Below are 22,556 nucleotides of genomic sequence, written 5' to 3' on the forward strand. Positions count from 1 at the left end.
TTTTTTAGAATACTGAAAGATGTGAGATCTGAATATTATAGTCAAATAAGATTTTTCACTTCCTCATTTAGTTTCGTCGTCGTTTAGGAGTTTGGTTATTTATGCATTACCCTCCATTATTGACCTTTAATGATATCCCAATACTCAGTTACTCTACTCATGTTCATGTATATATTTTACTCATGTACATATTTTCGTTGAATGATATATAAAACTACTTTTCGTTTTTTCACTCAGTTATTTCTGAAAAAATACTTTTTTGCTCGAAATCGACGAAGCGTTCTAAAATTAATCAAAGGATATCTCAACGTCCGCTGAAAATCGAAAGAAAATTATACAAATATTATATCGGAATAGAATTTTACTGAATCCCAATTCCTTAATACCTATGATTGAAAAATAATTTACGAAGGCCTTAGTACAGATTTGTCTTGTTTAGCTTTCAGAAATGCTTTTATCTGTACCTTTAATCGGTTGTAGATAATTTCTTCAACGACATTTTGTATGGTGCATTATTTGACGGTCAAATAAGGAATATAGTGAATGTTTTGCGTTATGTAAATGTTTACATCTCACGGCAAATGGTCGAAAATACAAAATTACCTGATCGAAACTGAAGATGCTTTAAATGTAAGACGATAAACTTGGGAATTTAGGTCCATTAGAAAAATTATTGTGTAAAATATGATCTGCACAGCAATCAATTTTCGAACATCTCTGTGTATCTCATTGATAATTCGTACAAAGCAATATTAGATGTCTAGTTATAACCTGAGTTCAGCAATACTGATCATGAATAACGTTATAAATACAATGTTTCGTATTGATGATAGATATTCGATGTTCATGAAGTATTAATTTTTTTTTCAAATTTAATGGTGATGATGTGAAATTTGCTGTTGAGTTATAGGAAAGGTCTACTTTTTATGAACCATCTATTGAATACAAAATGTGCAGAGAAAAATTAAACTCCCGAATTTCTTTTAAAAGAACGAGTATTTTTGTCCTGAAAGCAAAATAGTCCTAAGAAAATTAAGCCAAGTTCACTTATTCATTGTAAATCTTTGTATATCAAGTTGAGATAGAAAAAATAATTCGTGATAAAATAAGTCCAACATTCCGGAAAAAAAATCACTCATTTCTAATTAATATAATATTCGTTACTGTAAAATATAAAATGTAGTTGAAATTTTTGAAGATACTATTTCTGTTATTTGAGTGAGTTCCAATAGGGACACTTCTTATTTATCCATTTTTTATGAGTTAGTGTCATATATCCATGATATTTATTGTAAATACAATCTAAGTTTTAATTGTGTATTTTCATTTCCGCACTAAGATAAAACCGTGGCTCTAACTCAGGGAAACTATGTGCTCCATATGCTTTTTGCTCCAGTTTTTTCCAGATATTCTACATCTACTCCATTCAAATTTACTCTACACCACTCTTCTTTCCTTTTTTTGGAGTCTAAAGCCTCCCTTGAAGAGTCTCCCTTTCCAACAGTGAAAATGAAAATTCCTATTCTACTCTACTTCTCACTACTTTACTCTACACCACTCTACTCTACTGTAATTTACTTTTTTGGTAGTCTAAAAGACTCCTCTTTCCAACAGTATAAATCAGGTGAAAATCGGTTGGGCTAATCCAATACAAACAGATAGACACAAAAATTTCCTAAAAAGTTTGAATAATGTGCAAATAACCCGAAAAAGTGACAGAAAATTCCCGAAATATTCGGGTAGGCAACATTTCATGACTAAAATTTTTATTCTGTGAAAAATCCCGCTCCTGTCAGATCAATTTTCAAACAATCCAAATACATCCTTCATCAAGCCTTTAGAACATAAGTAAACCGATCGAATTTTCGGATATGGTGTTATCAAAATCGTTCAGTAAAACGTCCTTCCCAAGTAAGAGCAAACTGATGATCCAAAAGGTGGTCATTCCAAAGGGATCCGTGGATCCTGAAGACACGATTGTGATCGAAATACCATCGAGAATGCAGTCTGTGCCCGTTTTGTTGGCCAAGAGGCAATCGGCGAGGTTGCAAGAGATGCTAAACTCTAGATGGAATATCCACACTTTGATCGACTTTGACGAGAACAAGGTAAAAATGAGCACCGATTCAGCACTCTAAAATGGTTTATACAATTTCCTCAATCCATTTATTTGGGATCAAAGTCACAGTTTTATATTTCAGAGCTCGGTGGATACTGAAAAACAACTATTCGTCGATGTTTGTATGCAGACTTCTGCCACTGAAGTGGATAAAACCAGGTGATGCCCCTGTATGATCACCTTTTTATATGCAGTCATGCATTCTAGCATTCTCACCCATATACTGCTTATATGCGCTACTTTAGTCTCTCTTCTATATCTATATTGATCATATTTTGAGACTATTGTGCAGTTATTTTCTTTTACTTATTTCTCTGTCATCTTTTACTTTTTCACAACGAACAAACTAATCCTTTTTGGCCACTCCAGGTGTTTCAATTAGGTAGCCTCAATTTTCTCCGAACATTTGGACTCATTGAAATCAACTTGAAAAGGCCAATATTCTTCCTAGCAAGAACTCCAGGTGATATTCCAATTTTCGCGAATATCTGTTCTACATGAGTTGTTGCTTGAACAAGAGAAAAAATTCCATAAATATCAATTGATTGAGCAAAATGCCAAAATCTATGACATTTTTGTCAATATCACACCAAAATTCTAATTTGCATCAACAAAAGTCCCGATTTTTTCGACAAAATTCCCGTTAGCATCAACAAATCCTCTTGATAATCAACCCACAATGTGAATAATTCCAAAATCGATCGAACCACATTTTGCATTCTGTATTTAACCAAACCGAACAAAATGGATGACTGTGCTTGCGGTAACAGCGAACCTATGGTTGCTGGTGGAGGCCAGCAAGGTTATTTAATGGACGAGTCCTGTCCATCCTTTGTCATAAGTCCAGAAGCGGCAAGATATCCTGGAGCGAATCAAACTTATCGGGCTTCCTCCCCAGGAAGCCCCAGAGGGTATATAATGAACGAAACTTATACTGGTCTCGTTTCTGGAAGTCCGGTAGGTTCAGGTTATCCTGGAGACCAAACTTATAACATATACGGTTCGGGAAGTCCTAATTTTCCTGGAGATGTAATTAACGAAACCTGTCCAAGTCTGGCATTCGGAAGCCCTAGTCCAATGGGAGCAAGATATAATGTGGCAACACCTCCAAAACGACTTGGACCTAAGTATCTCGGTTATATAATGGATGAAAGTTCCCCAGGTCTCGTTGGAGATAGTCCAGTAGATTCAAGATACCACAGCTATTTGATGAACGAAACTCCTCCAAGTCTTGTTGGTAGTAGTCAAATGGGTCCAAGGTACCATAGCCATTTGATGAACGAAACGCCCCCAAGTTACTTAGCTAGTAGTCCTGTGGGTGCAAGGTACCACAGCCATTTGATGAACGAAACGCCTCCAAGTCTCATAGCTAGTAGTCCAGAGGGCCCAAGGTACCACAGCCATTTGATGAACGAAACGCCTCCAAACCTCGTAGCTAGTAGTCCTGGAGGTCCAAGATACCACAGCCATTTGATGAACGAAACGCCCCCAAGTCTCATAGATAGTAGTCCTGGGGGCCCAAGATACCACAGTCATTTGATGAAAGAGACGCCACCGAGTCTCGCACCTGGAAGTCAAATATACCCCAGTTATTTGATCAATGAAAGCTGTCCAACTTTCGCGTCTGGTGGACCTGCTGATTTTTCCTCAAATGCCGGTCAGAGAAGTCCTGCCAGATATGGTGTAAATCTTCAACGTAGCGCTCTACCCCCTGGAACTCCAGATTTATTTGGCGCTTCAGGTGGAAGTGACTTCCTTGTATCTGCAGGCTTTGATATCCAGTCCTGGCCACAAATATCCGGCGGGCCTATGTCAACACCTACCGATTCCTTCTTGGTATCTGGAAGCGGTACACCATCGCCACAAAGAGCAGCAAAAGTCAGACGTGAAACCCCAACTTCAAGCCCACAGGCACATTCTCGAAACCAGATTGCTCTACCTTCCGATGTAGAGCCTCCTTGTCCTTGCCCCGATGAGAAGATAAAATCGATAGCAAAAAGGAGTTTCACTCCGGCTTCTATTAAAGAGGCCCGCAACAACATAACGGAATCTATAGAGTCGCATTTGAAGAAAGAGGAACCGTTGGAGTTCAACGCTGTCGTCAATTCGGTCAAGAATTATCAGGCGTTGAGGAGGCAAGTGATTTCTGGGCATGGGCCACCGAAGGATGTGGAAGATGTTGGCCCTTACGCGTCGTTCCATGGTGGTATGAGCAGTAAGAAGGCTTCGTCCCCACAGGGATGCCCTGCTAGTCGACATCGATGATTGATTACTCTTTTTCTGTTTTGGAATCTTGAAATTATTCTAGCCCATTGTGAATTAAAAGGTCAACTAAGCATACTGATGTTAATAAAAGTTTGAAGTTACTATCTTATTTGTCTTTCCTTTCGAACTAGCTGTCTCTAAACCTTTGAAAACACTTCGGCAAGTTGCCTTAGGTTACATAGCATAACAACCACTTCACTTAGGTTTAGCTTAACGATATGTCTTTCACCAAAATTGATTCTTATGATATTTTAGTCAGGTGGAACCTATAATCTCGCCACTAGAAATGAACTACCCTGATATGCTTCGTAACTCCCTTGCTAATATCCATGAGAGAAGGGCAAAAAGTGCCGAAATGTATCAGACAAGCAGGCATAACTTCTTATTGGATGAGAAACCTTCTACCTCTCCTTTCAATGGCGCATCCAGTCACATCCACTCAAGGTTCAGCAAAGAGGATGGATATGAGTATGGTATTTCTAGATCATCTTCTCCATACTCGTCTTCAAGGTCCTACGAATGGACCAAGCATGATTGTAATATTCAGGAGGAAATAGCCAGCCTTTTGGAAGAAGTGGAAGATACGGACCAAGTTGAAAAAGATGACGCTTTGATGTACATATAAAAAACAATAAATGAGCACAAGAAAGTCTAGTACAAACTTCCGCAAGTTTGAATTGTGGTTTTAGATTATCGAATTTTCACCAAAAATCCGGATGCATGAAAAAAATTCCACGAAATCGGTTCACAACTTTCATTAGAGGAATCCGCCATTTTTAACCATTCGTAACCAACCGACTGTTAGTTTTCACAGCCGTCTAAGACTTTTAAGAAAGCAGTGACTATTCTCGATCAAAATGCACATATGATATTGAAAAAGCTGTGACAATAATCATTATATTGAGTGGTTTTGGTGGAATTCGAACATTTCACAAGATACGAATTTTTATTGAACTGAATATTATGCTTTTATTCTACGTGGTAAGTATTTATACATCAATATCTGCTTTCTCAATTATTCATCGTCTTGATTATTCGCCTCTCTTCTTGACGAAACTAACTCCAGCTTTCCTCTTCTGTATGTTCACTTTGTTATGTTTGTCTTCTCCAACTCTTGGTGAGGTTTCATAAAGAGACTTGTAAATGTTGGCTTTTCCTGTCAACTCGGCTCTAGTGACCTCTACAGTCCTTGCAGAAACTTGAGGGTTAGAGGAGGCTCCAACGTGCTTTGGGGGTTTCATTGAAAACCAAACGTTTTCATGCAAGTCTTGACCAGTGTAATCCTTGACTATTCCTTCCACATAACAAAGCCCCTTGTTGTCGCTATCTTGAGAAATATTATATTAATCAAATGTTAAACTTGACCAAGACTTTATATCCATGAAAAAAGCAAGTTACAGACAATATTATTGATTTTCAACTAACCTTGTGTCTCACATCCACAACCATGTCCGGAAAAGTCCATGATTGTTATTTTTACAGAGGATTTTGATAATTAAATTAGCATGAAATCTGCTTTTTTTTTCGAAAATCACAATTTGATTGACATTTTATCATAAAATTCAATTTACTGTTGGAAAAATTGTGATTAAATACATATTAACATGAAGTATTATGGATTAGGTACTTATAAATCCCCAAAAATCTGAACTAGCTCAAAAAATAAATAAAATTTCTAGTAAGGAAAGGAAAGTTTTGGGACCGCTGTATTCAAATATTCAAAAGGTACGGTACCGCTGTGAAAGAATGGAAGAAACAGATATCAGTTATCTATGGTGGAATTATCTGTTTCTGTGGGGATTTAAATTTTTTGACAGTTAGCTTTTCAAACAAAATTTCTGCTTTACATCAAAACAAGGGGCTCGATTTCAATTGGAATCTTTTATATATCTATTCATTTAAGGTAAGACACAGTCCTAAGGCTTTTGTGATTGTGATTCTTATAATATTAATTTCAAGGCCAGACAAAATCTTCAAGGAATTACTTCATACAAATTTGATTCGAAATGATATGCAACATTGGAGGTTTGATTTCTCATTGAAAACATTCTATATTGTGAAACTATTCACAAGTTTAGATTCTTGATGGATCATAAAAGAGAGACTGATGAAGAAATTGAGGCCAATAGAGTGATAGAGTATTATAAGAAATATTGTCAAAATCCAGATCTGATCAAATATTTTACTGGCCCTGAAGCTTCATGTGTAGAGAAAAAAGTTTTTAATGTCGACATCCATAAAAAAGTTCCACTGCGAAACCCCCAACCTGTTATATTATCAGAAAATGTGGACGTTCAAGCAAATCAAGAGTGTGTGAATGAAGAGCAATGTAATTCTTCAAGGACTATAAAGTCCCCAACATCACTAGACATAGTTAGTGAGCATGAAGATACAGAGGAAAAGAATCATTCTCGTTCAAGTAGTGTGGCATCCAATAAAATAGAATGGGATAATGGAGCAGACATAGGTTATAAAAATTCTTACCAGTTTTTATCTGCAAGGAAAAGTGCTTCATTTCCAAGTTTACTGACACAAAACGTGTCTGTGAATAGCAGAGTACTTCCAAAAGAGGCTGCTGAAAAATCCATTTCTGAAAATATTCAAGAATTAAGAAAAATGTACCATCAATTAACGTTTTCTTCTGAAACTTCAAGTAGTGTGAACAAAGGATATACTGCATCATCAGAGTCAAAAGGACAAAGTTCTTCTTCTCCTCAGGAGAATAAAAATATGAAAATTAGTACAAAATCTAGCTCCAGCAGTGATTCATATTTACATAGGAAAATTGGACATCCTGTTGCATATTCAACTCCTCATGAAGAATCTACCTCAAAAGAATCTATACCAGGAAGTTCAAAAGATGTTAAAAGCTCGGAGAAACATTTTTCCGAAAGCTCAAGAGAATCTACATCTAAAAGTTCTACTAAACCAGGTGTTTACAGTGTCACACCAATGCTAACATTATCTGCGAAACCTAAGAGAAATTTAAATAATGATGAGCTCTTTATTCCAACAGAAAAAGAGAGCATTGTGGATCATAATGTGATTTCTTCTGCAGAACAGGTAAAGGAATCAAATTTGAATGTTATTAAACCAGAGACTGCGAAGAATTCTAATCATTATCGAAAAAAAATTAATCTTTGTCTTACGAAGCCTATTTCGGTTGAATGCATATCCCTTGAAAATAAAAATAACGTTCACAAAGATGTTCAGACCAGTTTTTCATCTGATAAATCGTCAAAGTGTATTCAAACTGAAGAAGCAGATTTCAAAAGTGGGGTATTTGACAGTAAAATTAGATGTTCCCCGCAAACTCAAAATATTGAATATATAAGATTTGGTGAAGAGACTTTCAAAGGGGCAAGCAGTAAATTGTACCCTACACGAGATTCTGCAAGAAATCCTTATATAAGCAGTGAAGAAAAAAATTGTAGAGCAACTCAGACTGAAAATGTCTGTTCAAAAAACAGAAAAACCAAACGTGTTCCAAAAGAAGCAATTGATGAGAAAATGACAGAGTTCACACAAGTAAAGAGAGTACCTTATGAGAAAATGTATAATGTTAGTTCAGAAACAAGTAGTGTGAATACAATGTCACAAGAGAAAGAATCATCTAATGAAAACCTCGAGTCTAAAGAAGGTTGTTATAAAAGTGCTGATAATACAAACGAGTTTCAAGCAGAAGAAATGCTCCTAGCAGAAATGATATCATTAAATTATTCTAAGAATTTGAATACTGACATAAAAAGAAGTATCAATATTCTTCAAAAGTTGCTGAAATCGAGAAAATATGATAATTCTACTAAAAAATATTACATAAAGAAAATTGTGCAGAAAATAGTTGAATCAAAATACTCAGACGACAGTACCAGTTCTGATCTATTTATGCCGAAAAAAAAAACTGTAGAGCCAAGGCCTGTAAAGGAAACAAAGTCAGAAACGGAAAAACCTAAAAGTTCAACGAACTTGATGGACAATTTACCTTGGTACCCCATTTCGGAACCAATATATTCAGTGCCAAAAAATAACACTAAGAAATCCGTATCAAGTGGTGATAAAAAATTCACAGATGATAATAATTTGAAGCCTAGGAAAAGTGAGAAGAAAACTATAGCTCCAAATGTAACAAATGAAAATCAGAGGTTTATTCCACCAGTTCAGAAAGATAAAATGAAAATCCCTGAAGCAAAAGTTGATCAATTAAAAGTACCATTGATATCACCTGAAGACATACACAGATCTAATAATTCAGCAACAACAACTGAGGATTTGAAGATCAACCAAAAATATCCGAGACCAGACAAAACTGCCAAACTTGCCTCAAAATCTTCTAGTAAATTGATATATAATCCTGTCCCTCAAAAAGATTACAGACCTATTTCTTCTGAAGGGAAAATTGGCGAGACAAATTGGAGAACAGCCAAAACTTTATCGGAGAAATTGTTAGAGAATAGGGATTTAATTGACTTCAAGAACGGACAGGGGGATTATTTGTTGCATGTGGTTAAAAATGAACGTAATCATCAGCTGTCATGGATAAATAATGAGATAGAACACTTGGTGAAACTTAAGGAGTTGTTGGAGAAAAAACCTGAGAAGACGAGACCTGATTCTAAGCTCAAGGATGTTATTTCTTCCTTGTTGAAGATGAAGGAGAATGATATGAAAGGTTAGTGTCTTTTTCTGTATTTAAAAATAGATTTTGATTCAGAATCTCATCTACAACTATTGAATTTATTGTAATTTGAGTTTTTTTTTGTTTTATTATCCACAAAATCAAATTTTCTTGAAATTTTTTTGTTGGGGAAACGCTGAATTCTTTATAATCTTGGGTAAATGGACAATCAGACCAAGTTATCAAATATTCTTCTTAGAATTTCTGCCAAAACTTCTGACGAATGGGTAATCTTAAAGTCAGAAGAAGACTTTCATCGGAGATAAAATCTCTGAGGTCGCATTTGTTGTAGATCCTTTGTGTGGATCCCTAGGGAGGTTTTCTAAGGACATTGAGTGTCTGGGTTCCTTCACCACTAATTCCACCCTGGGATTTTAGGTTTGCCGAGAAATTTCGAAGTTTTCATTTGCAAGTGTAAGGCTCCGAAAGGAAAATGCGACCGGCATTGTCGGGGACCGAAAGATAATCGAAAGACGCAGAAGAAGACCGCCTGCCTGACCCCTGGCTACTACACCATCGAAACCCAGTTGGATCCCGATGGAAACCTTCTGGATCTGACGGTATTTGATGGGAGCGGCAGTAAAAAATACAACTACAAGAGAGACGGCGTTGTGGACGACGTCTCGATCAGCTCCAAGAATCACAACACCGAAGTTAAGCTCAAGCCTAAAGCCGGGGAATATCCAGGGTAATATACACTGCTCAAAAAAATTAATGCACATTCTGAAAATGTCAATTTTAATGAAAGTTAACTCTACATTGACTTTATAACTTATTTTTTATGTTCTCTCGGGAAGGTTTTGAACGAAACAAGACACAAGAAAAATTCAGGATTTCACCGGATCCTATGTGAAAGAAGAGAAATGAACAATTTTCAAAATACTGAAATGCTGATAAGTGATTTAATACTTGGTATTTCCACCCCTTGCGTTAATTACAGCTCGGCAACGACGGTTCATACTCAAAATGAGTGATCTTAAAATGTTCTGATCAAATCCTTCCCAGATTTCTCCGAGTTGGATTCCTAAGTCATTAAGAGTAGCTGGATGATTTTCTGAACTTCTCAGCCTTCTATTGAGGTTGTCCCAAACCTGCTCAATCGGATTGAGATCTGGACTTCTTGCTGGCCTTTCCGTTCGAGAGACTTCAACCTCTTCAAGGTACTCCTGAACGATGCGCGCACGATGGGGTCTGGCATTATCGTCCATAAAAATAAAATTTTCACCAATGTATGGGGCAAATGGCACTACATGCTTTTCAAGAATGTTCCTTATATACTAATCAGCATTCATAGCTCCATTATCAACGACCAGTAGTATTCAGGAAATTGCACTGAGCATATCTTTCATGTGGACGTCTGTATACAAGGGAACGTCGATCACAATGGTAGAGGCAGAATCTAGACTCATCTGTGAAGAGAACTCTTTCCCAATCGGCCTCTTCCCAATGGATATGCTCTCTCGCAAAATCCAAACGCGCCCTTCGATGGGCTGGGGTAAGAGCTGGGCCTCTTGCCGCGACACGAGGCCTCAAATCATATTCTCTGAGGCGATTTCTTATTGTCTGAGTGCTAATTTGCATCTCATGAGTTCGCTCAAGCTGAATTTGAAGGAGGCGAGCGGTTGCAAACCGTTGTTTCAACGAAGAAACTCTCAAGTAACGTTCTTGAATGGCAGTTGTTACCCGTGGTCTACCCTGTCCTGGTCTTCGGACATTCATACCTGTCTCCCTGAATCGCTGCAACATTCTGGACACACTTGTATGGGAAACTCCAAGCCTTTCTGCAATTCTTGTGTATGTCCACCCTTCTTCTCGCAAAACTACCGCTTGGGCACATTCCTCTTGGGTCAAATTGCGTGTTTCGCGTTGCATAGCGATCGAGTGTAGAAAATCAAACGAAAGAAAAATTATTGATCACTAGAATTGATCGAGAACAACTGATTTTAGAATAGGGCCAATACATTCAAAATCTGATAATATCATCTTTTTTATTCCTGCTGGGAAAAAACATCTGTATTGAAGAAAACCGTTGAAAGTGGGTAACATATGCATGCATAATTCTGATTAAAAATAAGTATCATTGAGAACACCTTCAGTTGTAGAATAAATTTGAGATTTCCATAATGTGCGTAAATTTTTTTGCGCAGTGTATTTTCAGTGAACGAACGTATAGAGGGGAAAATTCACATTTCCTTGTCCCTTCAACAGTCGGATCTTGTCTGATGCATGCAAGGAATGTTGCGCGTGTGGAAGGATGTTCGTACCGCCTTCGAACGATTCAGAAATGTCAATTTGCGAGGTATGCGCTGAAGATTTGTCTGTGAGAGACGTAGCTATGCCCATGAGGAATGGGTACAAAATCTGTAAGGATTGCGGTAAGATGTTCATACCCCCGAGAGAGAATCCGAACATTTGCATATGTCAAGAATGCTACGACGATAAACCTGTGTCCGATCAAAGACCTGGACTACAATCGGAATTATGCGAAGCCTGTGGTAGGTTGTTCGTTCGTAGAGAAGACGATTCCGAACTTTGTCTTTGCAAGAGATGCAAAAAAGAATTGATTCAAGTAGAAAGGTTATCGTGCCATCCAACACCGCCCTGCAACGTATGTAGAGATTGCGGAAGGAAATTCCTAGCATCTGTCCAAGATCCTGAGCAATGCGTCTGCAACGAATGCTCGGAGTTCAAACGGCAAGAAGAGAAGAGGTGCTCTTGCCAGAAAGTCAAGTTCAGTAACCCCCTAGAGGCGGGGGTTTGTAAATGCGTCACCAGGGATTTCCCCAATGCCGTGAACGATTCTTGTTGCTCTGCCTGCGGGCGCGAATCAAGTCAGTGCGTTTGTGGCCCGAAATTCGTGCCTAAAAAGCCCAAATTGATTGGTAGCAAAGATGGAGAAGATTCGTATGGTGAGTGATCGCTCCCGTTTTGATATTCCATACCCGGTCTTTCTCCGTACATTGTTTCTAGCCAGGAAGGGGTCTCCTTGCTCCCATTGTATCGGCGTGCAAGCTAATGCGCCGGGCAAAAGTAATTTGACCAAATGTTCGAGTCCACGTGATAGCTCCAAGGATTGGGAGTCGAAATATTGCGGTTCAGAGTGTCCGAAATCGAGACATTCGATTACATTCGACGACGAGTGCTCGAAGTGTGAGTAAAGGATTGATTATTACCACAAATACTTATATCTGATCTAATTTCTTCTATCTGGTTAACCTCATCTTTTTGGGGATTTTTCTCATTGCAAAAGAGCAATTCTTCTAGTAATAAATCTCGAAATTTCATGGAGCTCGGTACAACCGTTCGGTCTTGACGACTTTTTAATTGACCTCATCATTTTTGGGATTTTTCGAAGAAGGCATGGCCCTCCACTGGTACCGCCCTTGGTTGGCAGCAATCTAAAAATGGCTTACATAAAACGTTTCGTTGAATTTTCCAATCCAACTTTATTTGGAACAAATTCGATTCCCCTAATCTATTTGTCCAGATTGTCCTGGGGAAATAAGAAAAATAAGCCAGCTATCCTTGTCATGTCCTGGTAGCACCCAATCTTCCACGGAATCCCTCCAATCCATACCAAACAGGGCGCAGTATCAATCTCCATCGCAGCAATCAGCAAGTATGAAAGAATTCCAATATTTTCCTCGATACTACATTTAATCTGTTGACAGAGAAAGAGAAACAGTCTCGGAAAAAAGCACCTCCTTCTTCTTCCAGAATTGCCAATCGCAGTAAACTTGAGACGGGAGAACAGCGGGCTTATTCTTTGCAAGCGAAAAAAAGTTGCCAGTGCTGCACTTGTAACAATTGCAGTGTCCAAACGAAGAGTAAATATTTTTCAACTACGTTATAGGTTTTTTGTTCAATATGATCCCTACTTGAACTTCCTCAGGGATAGAAAAATTAGATAATAATACTTGAACTGTATTCAATCAATAATTTCATTATTTCACCTCGTGGCCTTCACAAATATCAATAATTGAAACCAATTACCTTGTTTGAAGAGCCGAGGATCAATTTACGGCTACAAATTCTGTATATAAATGAAACGAACCTTGACGTTACAAATTGGTTCTCAAATTTCCCTTTGCCAGTGGTTTTGAATTGTTCACCAAAAAAAGTTCAGCAGCCTAACAATATATTTAAGACCTTAAGTATCTGCTGCCAAGTTTCTCAACTGTTTTTCAGGACCTGGAGATAAGAACGCACGGTGCCAATGTTGTGTTTGCGAAAATTGCGGTATACAAGTTTCTCTGGACGAAAGTAAGATTCTGCACCAAAAGAAAAAACTGAATTATTTCAAGTCCAATCGTTTTCAGACGGCAGACCTAGAAAGATTATCAGGTCCAAATGGTGCCTCAAACATACTGATACAAAAACGAATAAAAAAAATTCGAACAGTAAATCGAATCGAACCTATGTAGAGTGCGAAAAGAAAAAGAGACGCAAAAAAGGTACGTTTATTTCTATTCCTGACGTCGGTAGTTATCGAATGTCAGTCGCGTCTTTCATCAAGACATTTCGGTAAATTGAAAATTCATCACCATTTCTTGCGATTAATTGAAGATATAGCAGCACAATGAGGACCGAGATCATTTGTGAGTGTACAGAAACGTACAGTGGATCGGAAAAACTCTTATGACATTACTGGGATATTTTTTATTATGAATGATACGCGTTTCAGTTCATTACCAATTTCATTCCAGATGAACTCGATTGTACGGATGAATCATTACAGAGCATATCGTCAGGAAATATCATTTGCATCACGCCGACGAAGTATAAGAATATGAATAGACAAAAATCAGATTCGACGTGTCAATGTACAGCACCCAGGAGTAAGCTCAAATTGTGGCCCTCGTCATTAAGTCAGTTCGACAAAATCTGTACTTTTCAGGAAGGTGCGAACTCGAGCAACACAAGTCCCTTCAAATTTGCCCTTCGGTATTGAAAGCGATATGCAAATCGGTCAACACGTCTGCTCATCAAGAACGAATCTGTTCGCCCAATTGCCAACAAGCCACTCCAGGTACGTCCGATTCGTTCATGCGCATTCGGATTCCACAAGGAGTTCAGTGCTCGGACATAGAGATCGATTACGAAGCAAAGCCGTCCTCCAAGTCGTTCTATCCTCAGATTTGTTTCTTTTCGCCTACTCCTCCACCGCCTTGTCCTCCCTGCAGACAACCTTGTCAACCTCCTCCGTGTCCCCCACCCTGTATACCTCCACCGTGTCCACCGCCTTGCAGTCCTCCATATCCTCCAGCTCCATGTCCTTCGACTTGCAGACCCCCGAGTCAACCGTGCCCCCCTCCTTGTTCACCCCCTCCTCCATGCAGACCTTGTCCATCTTTCTATTCACCGCCACCGTGTAGACCGCCCCCTTGCCCGCCTCCGCCATGCAGACCGTGTCCTTCCTTTTATTCACCACCCCCTTGCGCACCTCCACCATGCAGACCTTGTCCACCCCCACCTTGCAGGCCTTGCCCACCTCCTTGTACACCGCCACCTTGCAGACCTTGTCCACCACCTTGCTCACCGCCACCTTGCAGACCTTGTCCACCACCCTGCTCACCGCCACCATGCAGACCTTGTCAACCCCCACCCTGCAGGCCCTGCCCACCTCCTTGTGCACCGCCACCCTGTAGACCTTGTCCGCCACCTTGTTCACCGCCACCCTGTAGACCTTGTCCGCCACCTTGTTCACCGCCACCCTGCAGACCTTGTCCACCTCCCTGTCCACCACCACCCTGCAATCCTTGTCCACCTCCTTGTTCACCACCACCTTGCAGATCTTGTCCATCGCAATGCCGACCATGTCCTCCTCCATGCAGACCTTGTCCACCCCCTTGTTCACCACCACCTTGCCAGCCGTGTCCATCACAATGCCAACTACCGTGCCGACCTTGTACACCCCCTTGTCCACCCCCATGTCCTCCCCCGAAGAGATGCTGTAGTCCATGTCCTTCTCCTTGTCCTCCGCCGCGTTGCAGGTCCTGCGGCCCTTGTCCACCCCAGCCATGTAGGCGTAAAAGTTGCAAACCTCCGTCTTGCAAGATCTTCCCACCGTGCACGAGGAATCGCCCGCCTAGGCGCTCCTGCAAGCCTTTTCCCCTGCTGCCCCGGTGTAAGACCTCTTGCAGGACGGTGTGTTGCGCCCCCGTCCCCTGTTGCCCGTCGGAGTGCACTCCGCCGCCATCTTGTCGTCCTTCCGGGTGCGGCATTTCGGACTGCCCTTTTCAGAGTGAGAAGCCTCCATCCGCACCTCCGGGTTGTCGGTGCAAAACTCCCCCACCAGAGGCAAAAGAGACCCTGTCTGTTCTACTACACGTTCCCTGTAAACTGTGCGGAATCCCACCTTGTGCTGCTATATCTTCAATGAGTTGCCCCATATGCAGCAAGTGCAAGCGTAAATCTCCCGTAGACGATTCCGACTCCCTCAAACCCAAGAAGTCCCGTTCGGACTCGGATCACCCCAAACGAAACAGTCAAAACAGGCCCAAGACCAAATCGAACAGCCCCAACCCCAATTCTAACTCTCGCGAAACGTCCAAGTCGATCTGCGAACCCTGCGACGATGACAACTCCTCAACCGCGCCCGACGACGTTTCCGCAGAGTCTTCCCCTTCCTCCTCTTCCCTCCCTTCACGTTCTGTTCCCCCAGATGAATCGAGATCCTGCGAATCTCTGGATTACCCCTGCAAGCCGCTGAAACCGAAGACGGCGAGGGTGAGGGATAACTCCTCGGAGGCGTCGTTGACCTGTCCCTCGAAGAAGGCTGTTTGTCCGGCGAAACCGCCGCCTTGTCCGGGCGCGGGCGACAAACCCTGCCCCTCTTTCCCACCCAGACCTTGTCCGAATAGGAGGGGGAGAGATCGCGAGGAAGATTACAAAATGAGGTCCTCCAAGTCGGAAAGGAGGGAGAGTCAGGACTCTGGTAGACGGCGATCCAGGGAGGAACGTAAGAGTATCCAGGAGAACGACTCGATACTGCTGCCACTTTCAAGTAAATCGATTTGAATCTCGTCAGAAACGTTGGGCTTGTTCAATGAACTCTTGGTATTGATGTGTGGATGAGTAAATATCTTAACGATGGGCTCCTAGCCCTAACAAATTGTGTTTCCCAATGCCAAATTCATTTAGGATCTACTCAAACGATCTGAGTGATCCCTGTGCCAAGAATTTATTGCAAAATTAATCTTCTTTTCATTCTTTTTTGAATTCAACCCTTACAGCGTTAGATTGATCCATATATTCTCCCTATTTCAGTACAGTCCCGATCGCCTCTCCAAGAACTCCAGGACGCCAAGAGAGAGTACAAGAGATCTGAGGGTTCCAGCAGGGACTTACAAACCCAAGACGAGGTACCCTCGATGCCTTCCACCTCTCCTCCCAAATCCGCCCAGCCCTTCCCCGGGAACAACAAACCAAACGTCCAAGTGTACTCTTGTACAACCGAAAACCAAGCTTATCCGAATCAAGACCAAGAATACTCGGAGCAGAAGAAGTGCACTTGTGGTCCGGGCACGTGCAAATGCTGCCAAACCGCCACGCACGAAGAGAAGGTCATCCAGTGTCCGGCTTTCAGGCAGTGCACCTGTCAAACTGAACCGAAGGAAGACGCAAATATCCAGTGCAACTGCAAAGGTAGGAAATGAAACGTATTGTTTTGGTGTTGGCGGAGGAATAGTTGATCTTGAAAGAATTACTGCGGCTTTGAAACGAAGATTTCATGCAATGTAAAGATAATAGAAGTCCCAATAAAAATTCGATGCCCACTTGTCGTTTTCGCACTTTGTTTATTCAGGTGAAAAGGAAAAATTCTCATTATATGTCACTAAGTATATTCCGATGGATATTGCCTCAAAATCTTCACGCTTTCCATTCATAGCGGTGCAATTTCAATGCTATTTTTCCATTTCGGAATTGAACGTTACTTCATGCGTCATTTCCTTATAACCGAAGTGGATGTTAAATTGAATAATGGCCTTTAAAATCGTTCCTCTTGCACTGGCCTCGTTCCAAGACTTTTTGTTATGTTTTTTCATTTTTTTCTAGAGCACGCGGGCGTGTCTTGTAACTGCGACGAAGTCTACCAGGACAAAGATAATGCCTGCAAGTGCAAAACATCCAGTTCGAGTTCTTCCTCGAACTCGGGCTCTGATAGTCACATGTCTTGCATTTGCTGTAAGAAGGAGAAAATCCTGAAAAATCTCATCAGCAAAATACCCTTATGCGGACCGTGCCAAGAGGTGCATAGAACGAATTTCTATCCGCACAATTATTGCGATCCGAACCACTCGTGCATATGCTATAACCTGGTGAATCGAGACTTGCTTTGCCAGTTCAAGCAGACCCTGACCGAGCTCGAACGCTTGGATATCTATCAGCAGTATTGCGAGGTGTTGAAAAACTGCAAGTGCTGCAAGAAATGCGGATGTAAGTGTAAGTTACCCACGAAGTTCAAAAACGGATGCGCGTACTTTTTGAAACTGGAAGACGCCTGTCCCAACAAGCATTGCGAAGAGGAGGAGTGCGATTCGGATTTTTTCAATTGCGAAGAAGAGGAAGAGGAAGATCGAGAAAATTACCTTCCAGAGGTCACCGTCAAGGTCCCCAACCCTAGATGTTCTTGTGGTAGAAAGAAGAAGAATGGACACGAAGCCAAGAAATACACGAGTTGTCCTTCAATACAGGTGAGAACGTTTTTTAGTGAGGATTGTGTTGAATAATAATGGGATTATATTGTTTATTTCATCTTCTTTTCAGAATTATTTATGTACATTGAAGCCTGATTTCATAGCGCGTGCTGAACGTAGGAGGCGAATTTTAAGGGATGCAACAACGCAAAGGGAGGAAAACTCTGAAAAGAGGAAGTTGAATTTTATCGAAAAAGTTAATTATTTGAATCAAAGGAAAAGAAACGATAAAGTGTCTAGTGAAAGTAACATTTATAAACAGAACGGGTACCAGACTAACACATATTGTGTTTTTGGTGAGTGTTGGAGTTTAGGAATTTAATTTAATGATTATTGTGCTATATTATTGCAGATATTGAATTGAACGATTCGCCAAAGAGAGTTCAACCGAGGGTGTTCAAGAGTTTTAGGGAAATGAAGGATTTAACTAGACGGCGATATCTTCATCTGACTGAGGTTAAAAGTAAAAAGAAGTTAAACAGAGAAAAAAGACTTAGAGAAGCCAATAGGCTGCTCGCAAATACTTTCACAAGGGTAAATATATATCTTGACGAGGAGATTCCTTGTCAGTACTTTTTTTTATTCGAATAGATTCTGTTAAAAATTAAACTATAACAAGTGTTTTTTTTTCAGAGATTACAGAGGAGTACTCTCAGAGGAAATGTGGATATTCCTCTGAATGTGAAAGTAGTAGCATATTGACTATAATTTTTGGATATTTATACAATATATGATTTTGAATTGTAATTTAACAAAAGTTCGAAAAATAAAACAACTCGTATTGTAAGTCTTTGTATTTATTCAAGAATTTAACCTGATGAAGAAAAACACATAGAAACAAAAGAAAATCAAAACAAATTTCAATTTTTTCATCGAAACCAGTTCGATGAATATTTTCCAGTACAGTATTCCTGCATTTCGGTAAAAAATCGGGTTTTGTGGGGATTGAATCTGCTCTACTGGGGTTCGTTGTGGGATAAACTGTTCCCATTGATAAGCACTTGAGCAGCAGGAGGTCCAATGTACTCCTGCGGCACTAGTACTTAGTAACAGGACAGATCATTGTTTATGTGATCCATTTTCCGGATGTTGGAGACCTGAAAAAGATCCATACGTTATTATATGAAAAGTATTCTTTAAAATTCAGAACCAGAATATCACAGAAGATTGAAATAAGTGGCGTCGTTATAAAAAAACTAAATAAATCTGCGGAAAAAACTGTCTATTGTTTGAGGATGATTAATTTTGTACTCTTTTCGAGGCTATTACGAAATTATTTTATTAGTTCTTAAATTTATTCTGGAATAACGTACTCCGATCACGTACAGAAGTATGTGATTGTATAATAATCCTGATTATTTTCACCCATGATTATGGTTTTCCGTTTTGAGCCTTATAAAACAGAAATAGACACTCCTAATGACATTATTTTTTTGGAAGGAATATCAGAAGGATTTCATTCACACGCTGTAGAACCTAAATCATTTGAATGGGTCCTTGAGCTTCATCGAAAATAATTTTTTTTGAGCTGACCCTGCTTTATATACAGCTTCTTAAAGATGGCACCTGAAAAGCGATTTTTAATTGTTTTTTAGAAACCTTGACAGAAATGAAATTGAAAAGACATTCTATTGGAGCGAGATGGCAATAAAAAAATTGAAAATTGCTGGTGTTCCTTATGATTACTTTAAAGCCATCTCTAAAATTTGTTTTGCAAGAAACAATTCTTGTTTTTTTTTCATATTATGCCATTAAAAAATTAACTTTTGGTGGCTTGATTCATTTTGAGCAAATAAGGTCTCCTATTATTTTCTGCTAAAATTAAAGGAGAAAATAGGTTGAGTCGCATATAGGCTGGAATTATCTTCGAACTTATGTAGATTCACCAACCATGCTGATATTATAGGGTAACATCACCAAAATATATTTTAGATTGACTTCTGGCTCCCATAGAATGTGCTCAATTCAATTCCTATCAGTTTTCTGGTTTCTAAGAAAAAAATTACGAATTGCTTTTTGGTTTCCACCTTAGGAGGCTGTACCTAAGCTGGGGCTGCTCAAAACATTCTTATATGAAAGACCCACGCTATTTTCTTACAAGATATCATCCTGATTGTGTTCACTCACTCACTGACATTGAGTTCGGCGCATGAATTTCCTTCATTTTCATCACTGATTGTTGAATTCAGTTGGTGGATTTACACCTTGAAGATATAGCTATATTTCTAAACTCGAGCGACCGAAATCACATTTTTTTATATTCGTTATTTCAGTTACTTGCGAATAAACAGACCGCTTCATCCAAATCTACAGGCTTCACCAGTAAAATTGTTTACAACACGTTATACACCAAACACTAATCGATCTATCCAAATGAACCGAAAAACCTCGTCATCTCCTCCATAACCAAATCGTCGCTTCCCTAAACCAATTAGCAAAACACAACCAGGACCGTGATAAATATCTCACCTCTTATAAAACTCTAATACCTACTGAATTCAATGTTCATTCACTGATACTTCGGAGGGTTAAGTGATTCGACCTCTGGTGAATTAAGCGTCTGTCTGCCAATTGTCGATTCTGCTCCATAAACTCAACGAAATTCCTCTCATAATACGTTTTTTCGAGTATTAAAATTTCTGTAGGCCACTTGTTCGGCGAGATTATGTTTATTTTACTACCTTGTGCGTTGATCTTGAATATGCCATTACTCTGGACACCCAGATGATCATCAGATGGTTAACTATTATGTAATTGGACGAAAAGGGGTCAAAGGGTGGTTGAATGAAACATTACTTTGAATTTAATTCATATAGCAGGTACTTTATATGTTGTCAATAAATAGTGATACTCTATCCATTGTATGTATAAAGGGGTCATTGAGACAATATCTAGCTGACTCCCAACGTTTCTACCCCAATTTAGTGAGAACAACCTACTACACAAGCGTTTCGTTGTGAAATTCCTGTAAAGATCGAGAATACCAGAATTTTCGCCACAAGTCACTTATGAGGACCACCACCCTGATGACAGCAAGCGAATGCTTGCCGAAACAGGTGAAAGTAACGGCCCGACAGATCAGAAAACCGATTTGAGGCTGTACCCCAGAATCCCAGCTTTTAACCGAAATTTTTTAAAGAGAACCCGATGCTATCGGAAAATTGGACTTCTAAGATGAAACTCTGCCGATTCCACTCAATTATTTGATCAATGCTGACACATCATTAATTAAAGACTCAATTTAAAGGGAATGTGAGTCATGACCTGTTTCACTTATGAGTTGTACGAAGTAATAATTAGTAAGAAGAACCCCTATAAAAATCAACCCCTCATCTCTCTAAGGCCATTCATACAGCTATAAATTTGATACGTTCATAAATAATGCCCCTATGTAGCTATAAAAATAAGTAGCCATATTGAGCATTCCTCGAAATGAAAAACTTTGGAATGTTGATGAGATGAATTATTAAATTCCAACTTTTCAGTTCACCTACTAAAAAATTATTTGAAATGAATTTATGTCTTGAATTCCCACCCTATATTCCTGCGTCGGTAGTTTTTTCTCACTAGCTTGATGAATTAAGTTGGAATACATGATTAACTAACACTGACTTGAGAGTTGATGCAGAATATTCATAAATTTCTCGAAACCCCTCACAAACTCACCCATTCAGAACAAAATTCTTGAGAATAATTCCCCAACGAATGCAAACATCTTTCACTTATTTCCAGAGTCACCTACCACTGACATCCCTGCCTATTTCTTTCATTACGTTGACGGTATAATTTTATCTCTTGGGCCATAGGTCGCAGCAGATTAAATTGAATGAGAAACTTAATAATAAATCTTCGAGTGACTCCGTATCTCAAAGGAAAAATAAGACATATCGTTCGTTAGATAAATTTTGAACTCGCTTCTGGCATATCTCTATCGATGATGAATCAGATACAAACATTGATTCTCGAAAATGCTACTACCAATATTGGGAGTTTATGGTATTAGCATTAAAAATAACTGCAAGAGATAGGATCATTTCGGCCCAGTTTTGGCCAAATCATTACTATTGATGCAAATCCAAGAATTTTACTATCACAAACAAAATTATTGAGACAAAAAAAATTGGTATATCTCTTTCAGGTTTTGATGAATGACCTGAAAGGTAGAAAGTATGAAATTATTTCAAAGACAATTAACGCCCTTCCTGAGAATTTTTGGGAAATTTTTGTGGCACCTTATGAACCATAAAATTTATTGCAAAAATCAAGTATCACAAGGGAGGTTAATTATGAAAATAAGTATACCTGTACAATTCCTCTAAATTTCGCGGCTTAGATGATCTTCCCTAGCAGTTATTTCAACATGAAACATCTAGGTTTTCTTAAATCTGCTACGATTTTTTGAAAGAGCCTACTCCTCGCCGATGTTTTAAGGGAATCACATAAGGATCAATCCATAACCTTCAGTACTTAATTGAGTAAGTGAAAAAATCTTTTAAAATAAAATGTGGGAATCAATTCGAAGTATTTTCTATGCAGACTATACAGTTTTCAAATATAGAAGATTTCGAAAAGTTCTTCGATGAATCTGGCATTTTAGTTATCGAAACTTTCTTCGTTATGAACAAATTATTAAAACGAGGCTTGGGAATCAGATAATTTCCGTTTTATGGCTTCTACTTCACATTTTAAAATCAGTGCTACACTTACATCAATCCACTAGCTCCAATCCACCTTAGCACAATTCATTCAAAAATTAGAACACGTATCTCTTGCACGTTACAGCGCGTCTATCGTCATG

At 39.3% G+C, this 22,556-nt stretch overlaps 3 protein-coding genes and 1 long non-coding RNA gene across 9 annotated transcripts; 2 read left to right on the forward strand and 2 right to left on the reverse strand.

Moving 5' to 3' along the window:
• The first annotated feature begins 2,678 nt into the window (after nucleotides 1-2,678).
• Nucleotides 2,679-4,774, forward strand: LOC123313411 (nascent polypeptide-associated complex subunit alpha, muscle-specific form-like). Its single transcript, XM_044898284.1, has 2 exons — nucleotides 2,679-4,387; nucleotides 4,640-4,774. The coding sequence occupies exon 1, from the start codon at nucleotides 2,864-2,866 to the stop codon at nucleotides 4,382-4,384; it is 1,521 nt and encodes a 506-aa protein (XP_044754219.1). The 5' UTR covers nucleotides 2,679-2,863; the 3' UTR covers nucleotides 4,385-4,387; nucleotides 4,640-4,774.
• Nucleotides 4,775-5,265: 491 nt separating this feature from the next.
• LOC123313165 lies at nucleotides 5,266-5,969 on the reverse strand. Its single transcript, XM_044897910.1, has 2 exons — nucleotides 5,810-5,969; nucleotides 5,266-5,711 (listed from the first exon to the last, which is right to left on the reverse strand). Exons 1-2 carry the CDS (start codon nucleotides 5,847-5,849, stop codon nucleotides 5,416-5,418), a joined length of 336 nt encoding a protein of 111 aa, XP_044753845.1. The 5' UTR covers nucleotides 5,850-5,969; the 3' UTR covers nucleotides 5,266-5,415.
• Nucleotides 5,970-6,160: 191 nt separating this feature from the next.
• On the forward strand, nucleotides 6,161-18,545 carry LOC123313163. Of its 5 annotated transcripts, none has more exons than XM_044897907.1 (17): nucleotides 6,161-6,287; nucleotides 6,344-9,053; nucleotides 9,438-9,747; nucleotides 11,268-11,968; nucleotides 12,030-12,209; nucleotides 12,547-12,678; nucleotides 12,731-12,886; nucleotides 13,248-13,322; nucleotides 13,379-13,513; nucleotides 13,766-13,897; nucleotides 13,933-14,088; nucleotides 15,484-16,065; nucleotides 16,329-16,706; nucleotides 17,118-17,755; nucleotides 17,829-18,054; nucleotides 18,111-18,292; nucleotides 18,392-18,545. In XM_044897907.1, exons 2-17 carry the CDS (start codon nucleotides 6,470-6,472, stop codon nucleotides 18,458-18,460), a joined length of 6,636 nt encoding a protein of 2,211 aa, XP_044753842.1. In that variant the 5' UTR covers nucleotides 6,161-6,287; nucleotides 6,344-6,469; the 3' UTR covers nucleotides 18,461-18,545. The 5 variants fall into 5 exon arrangements, with proteins under 5 accessions (XP_044753842.1, XP_044753843.1, XP_044753840.1 ...); XM_044897908.1 differs by having other exon boundaries at nucleotides 15,724-16,065; XM_044897905.1 differs by having other exon boundaries at nucleotides 13,933-16,065.
• LOC123313166 lies at nucleotides 18,540-22,556 on the reverse strand. Of its 2 annotated transcripts, none has more exons than XR_006537728.1 (2): nucleotides 22,466-22,556; nucleotides 18,540-18,855 (listed from the first exon to the last, which is right to left on the reverse strand). It is a non-coding gene; the product is annotated as an uncharacterized LOC123313166 (long non-coding RNA). The 2 variants fall into 2 exon arrangements; XR_006537727.1 differs by lacking the exon at nucleotides 22,466-22,556 and adding an exon at nucleotides 21,425-21,788.

The sequence above is a fragment of the Coccinella septempunctata genome, chromosome 5 (genome assembly GCF_907165205.1).
Source record: "Coccinella septempunctata chromosome 5, icCocSept1.1, whole genome shotgun sequence".
Lineage (NCBI taxonomy): Eukaryota > Metazoa > Arthropoda > Insecta > Coleoptera > Coccinellidae > Coccinella > Coccinella septempunctata.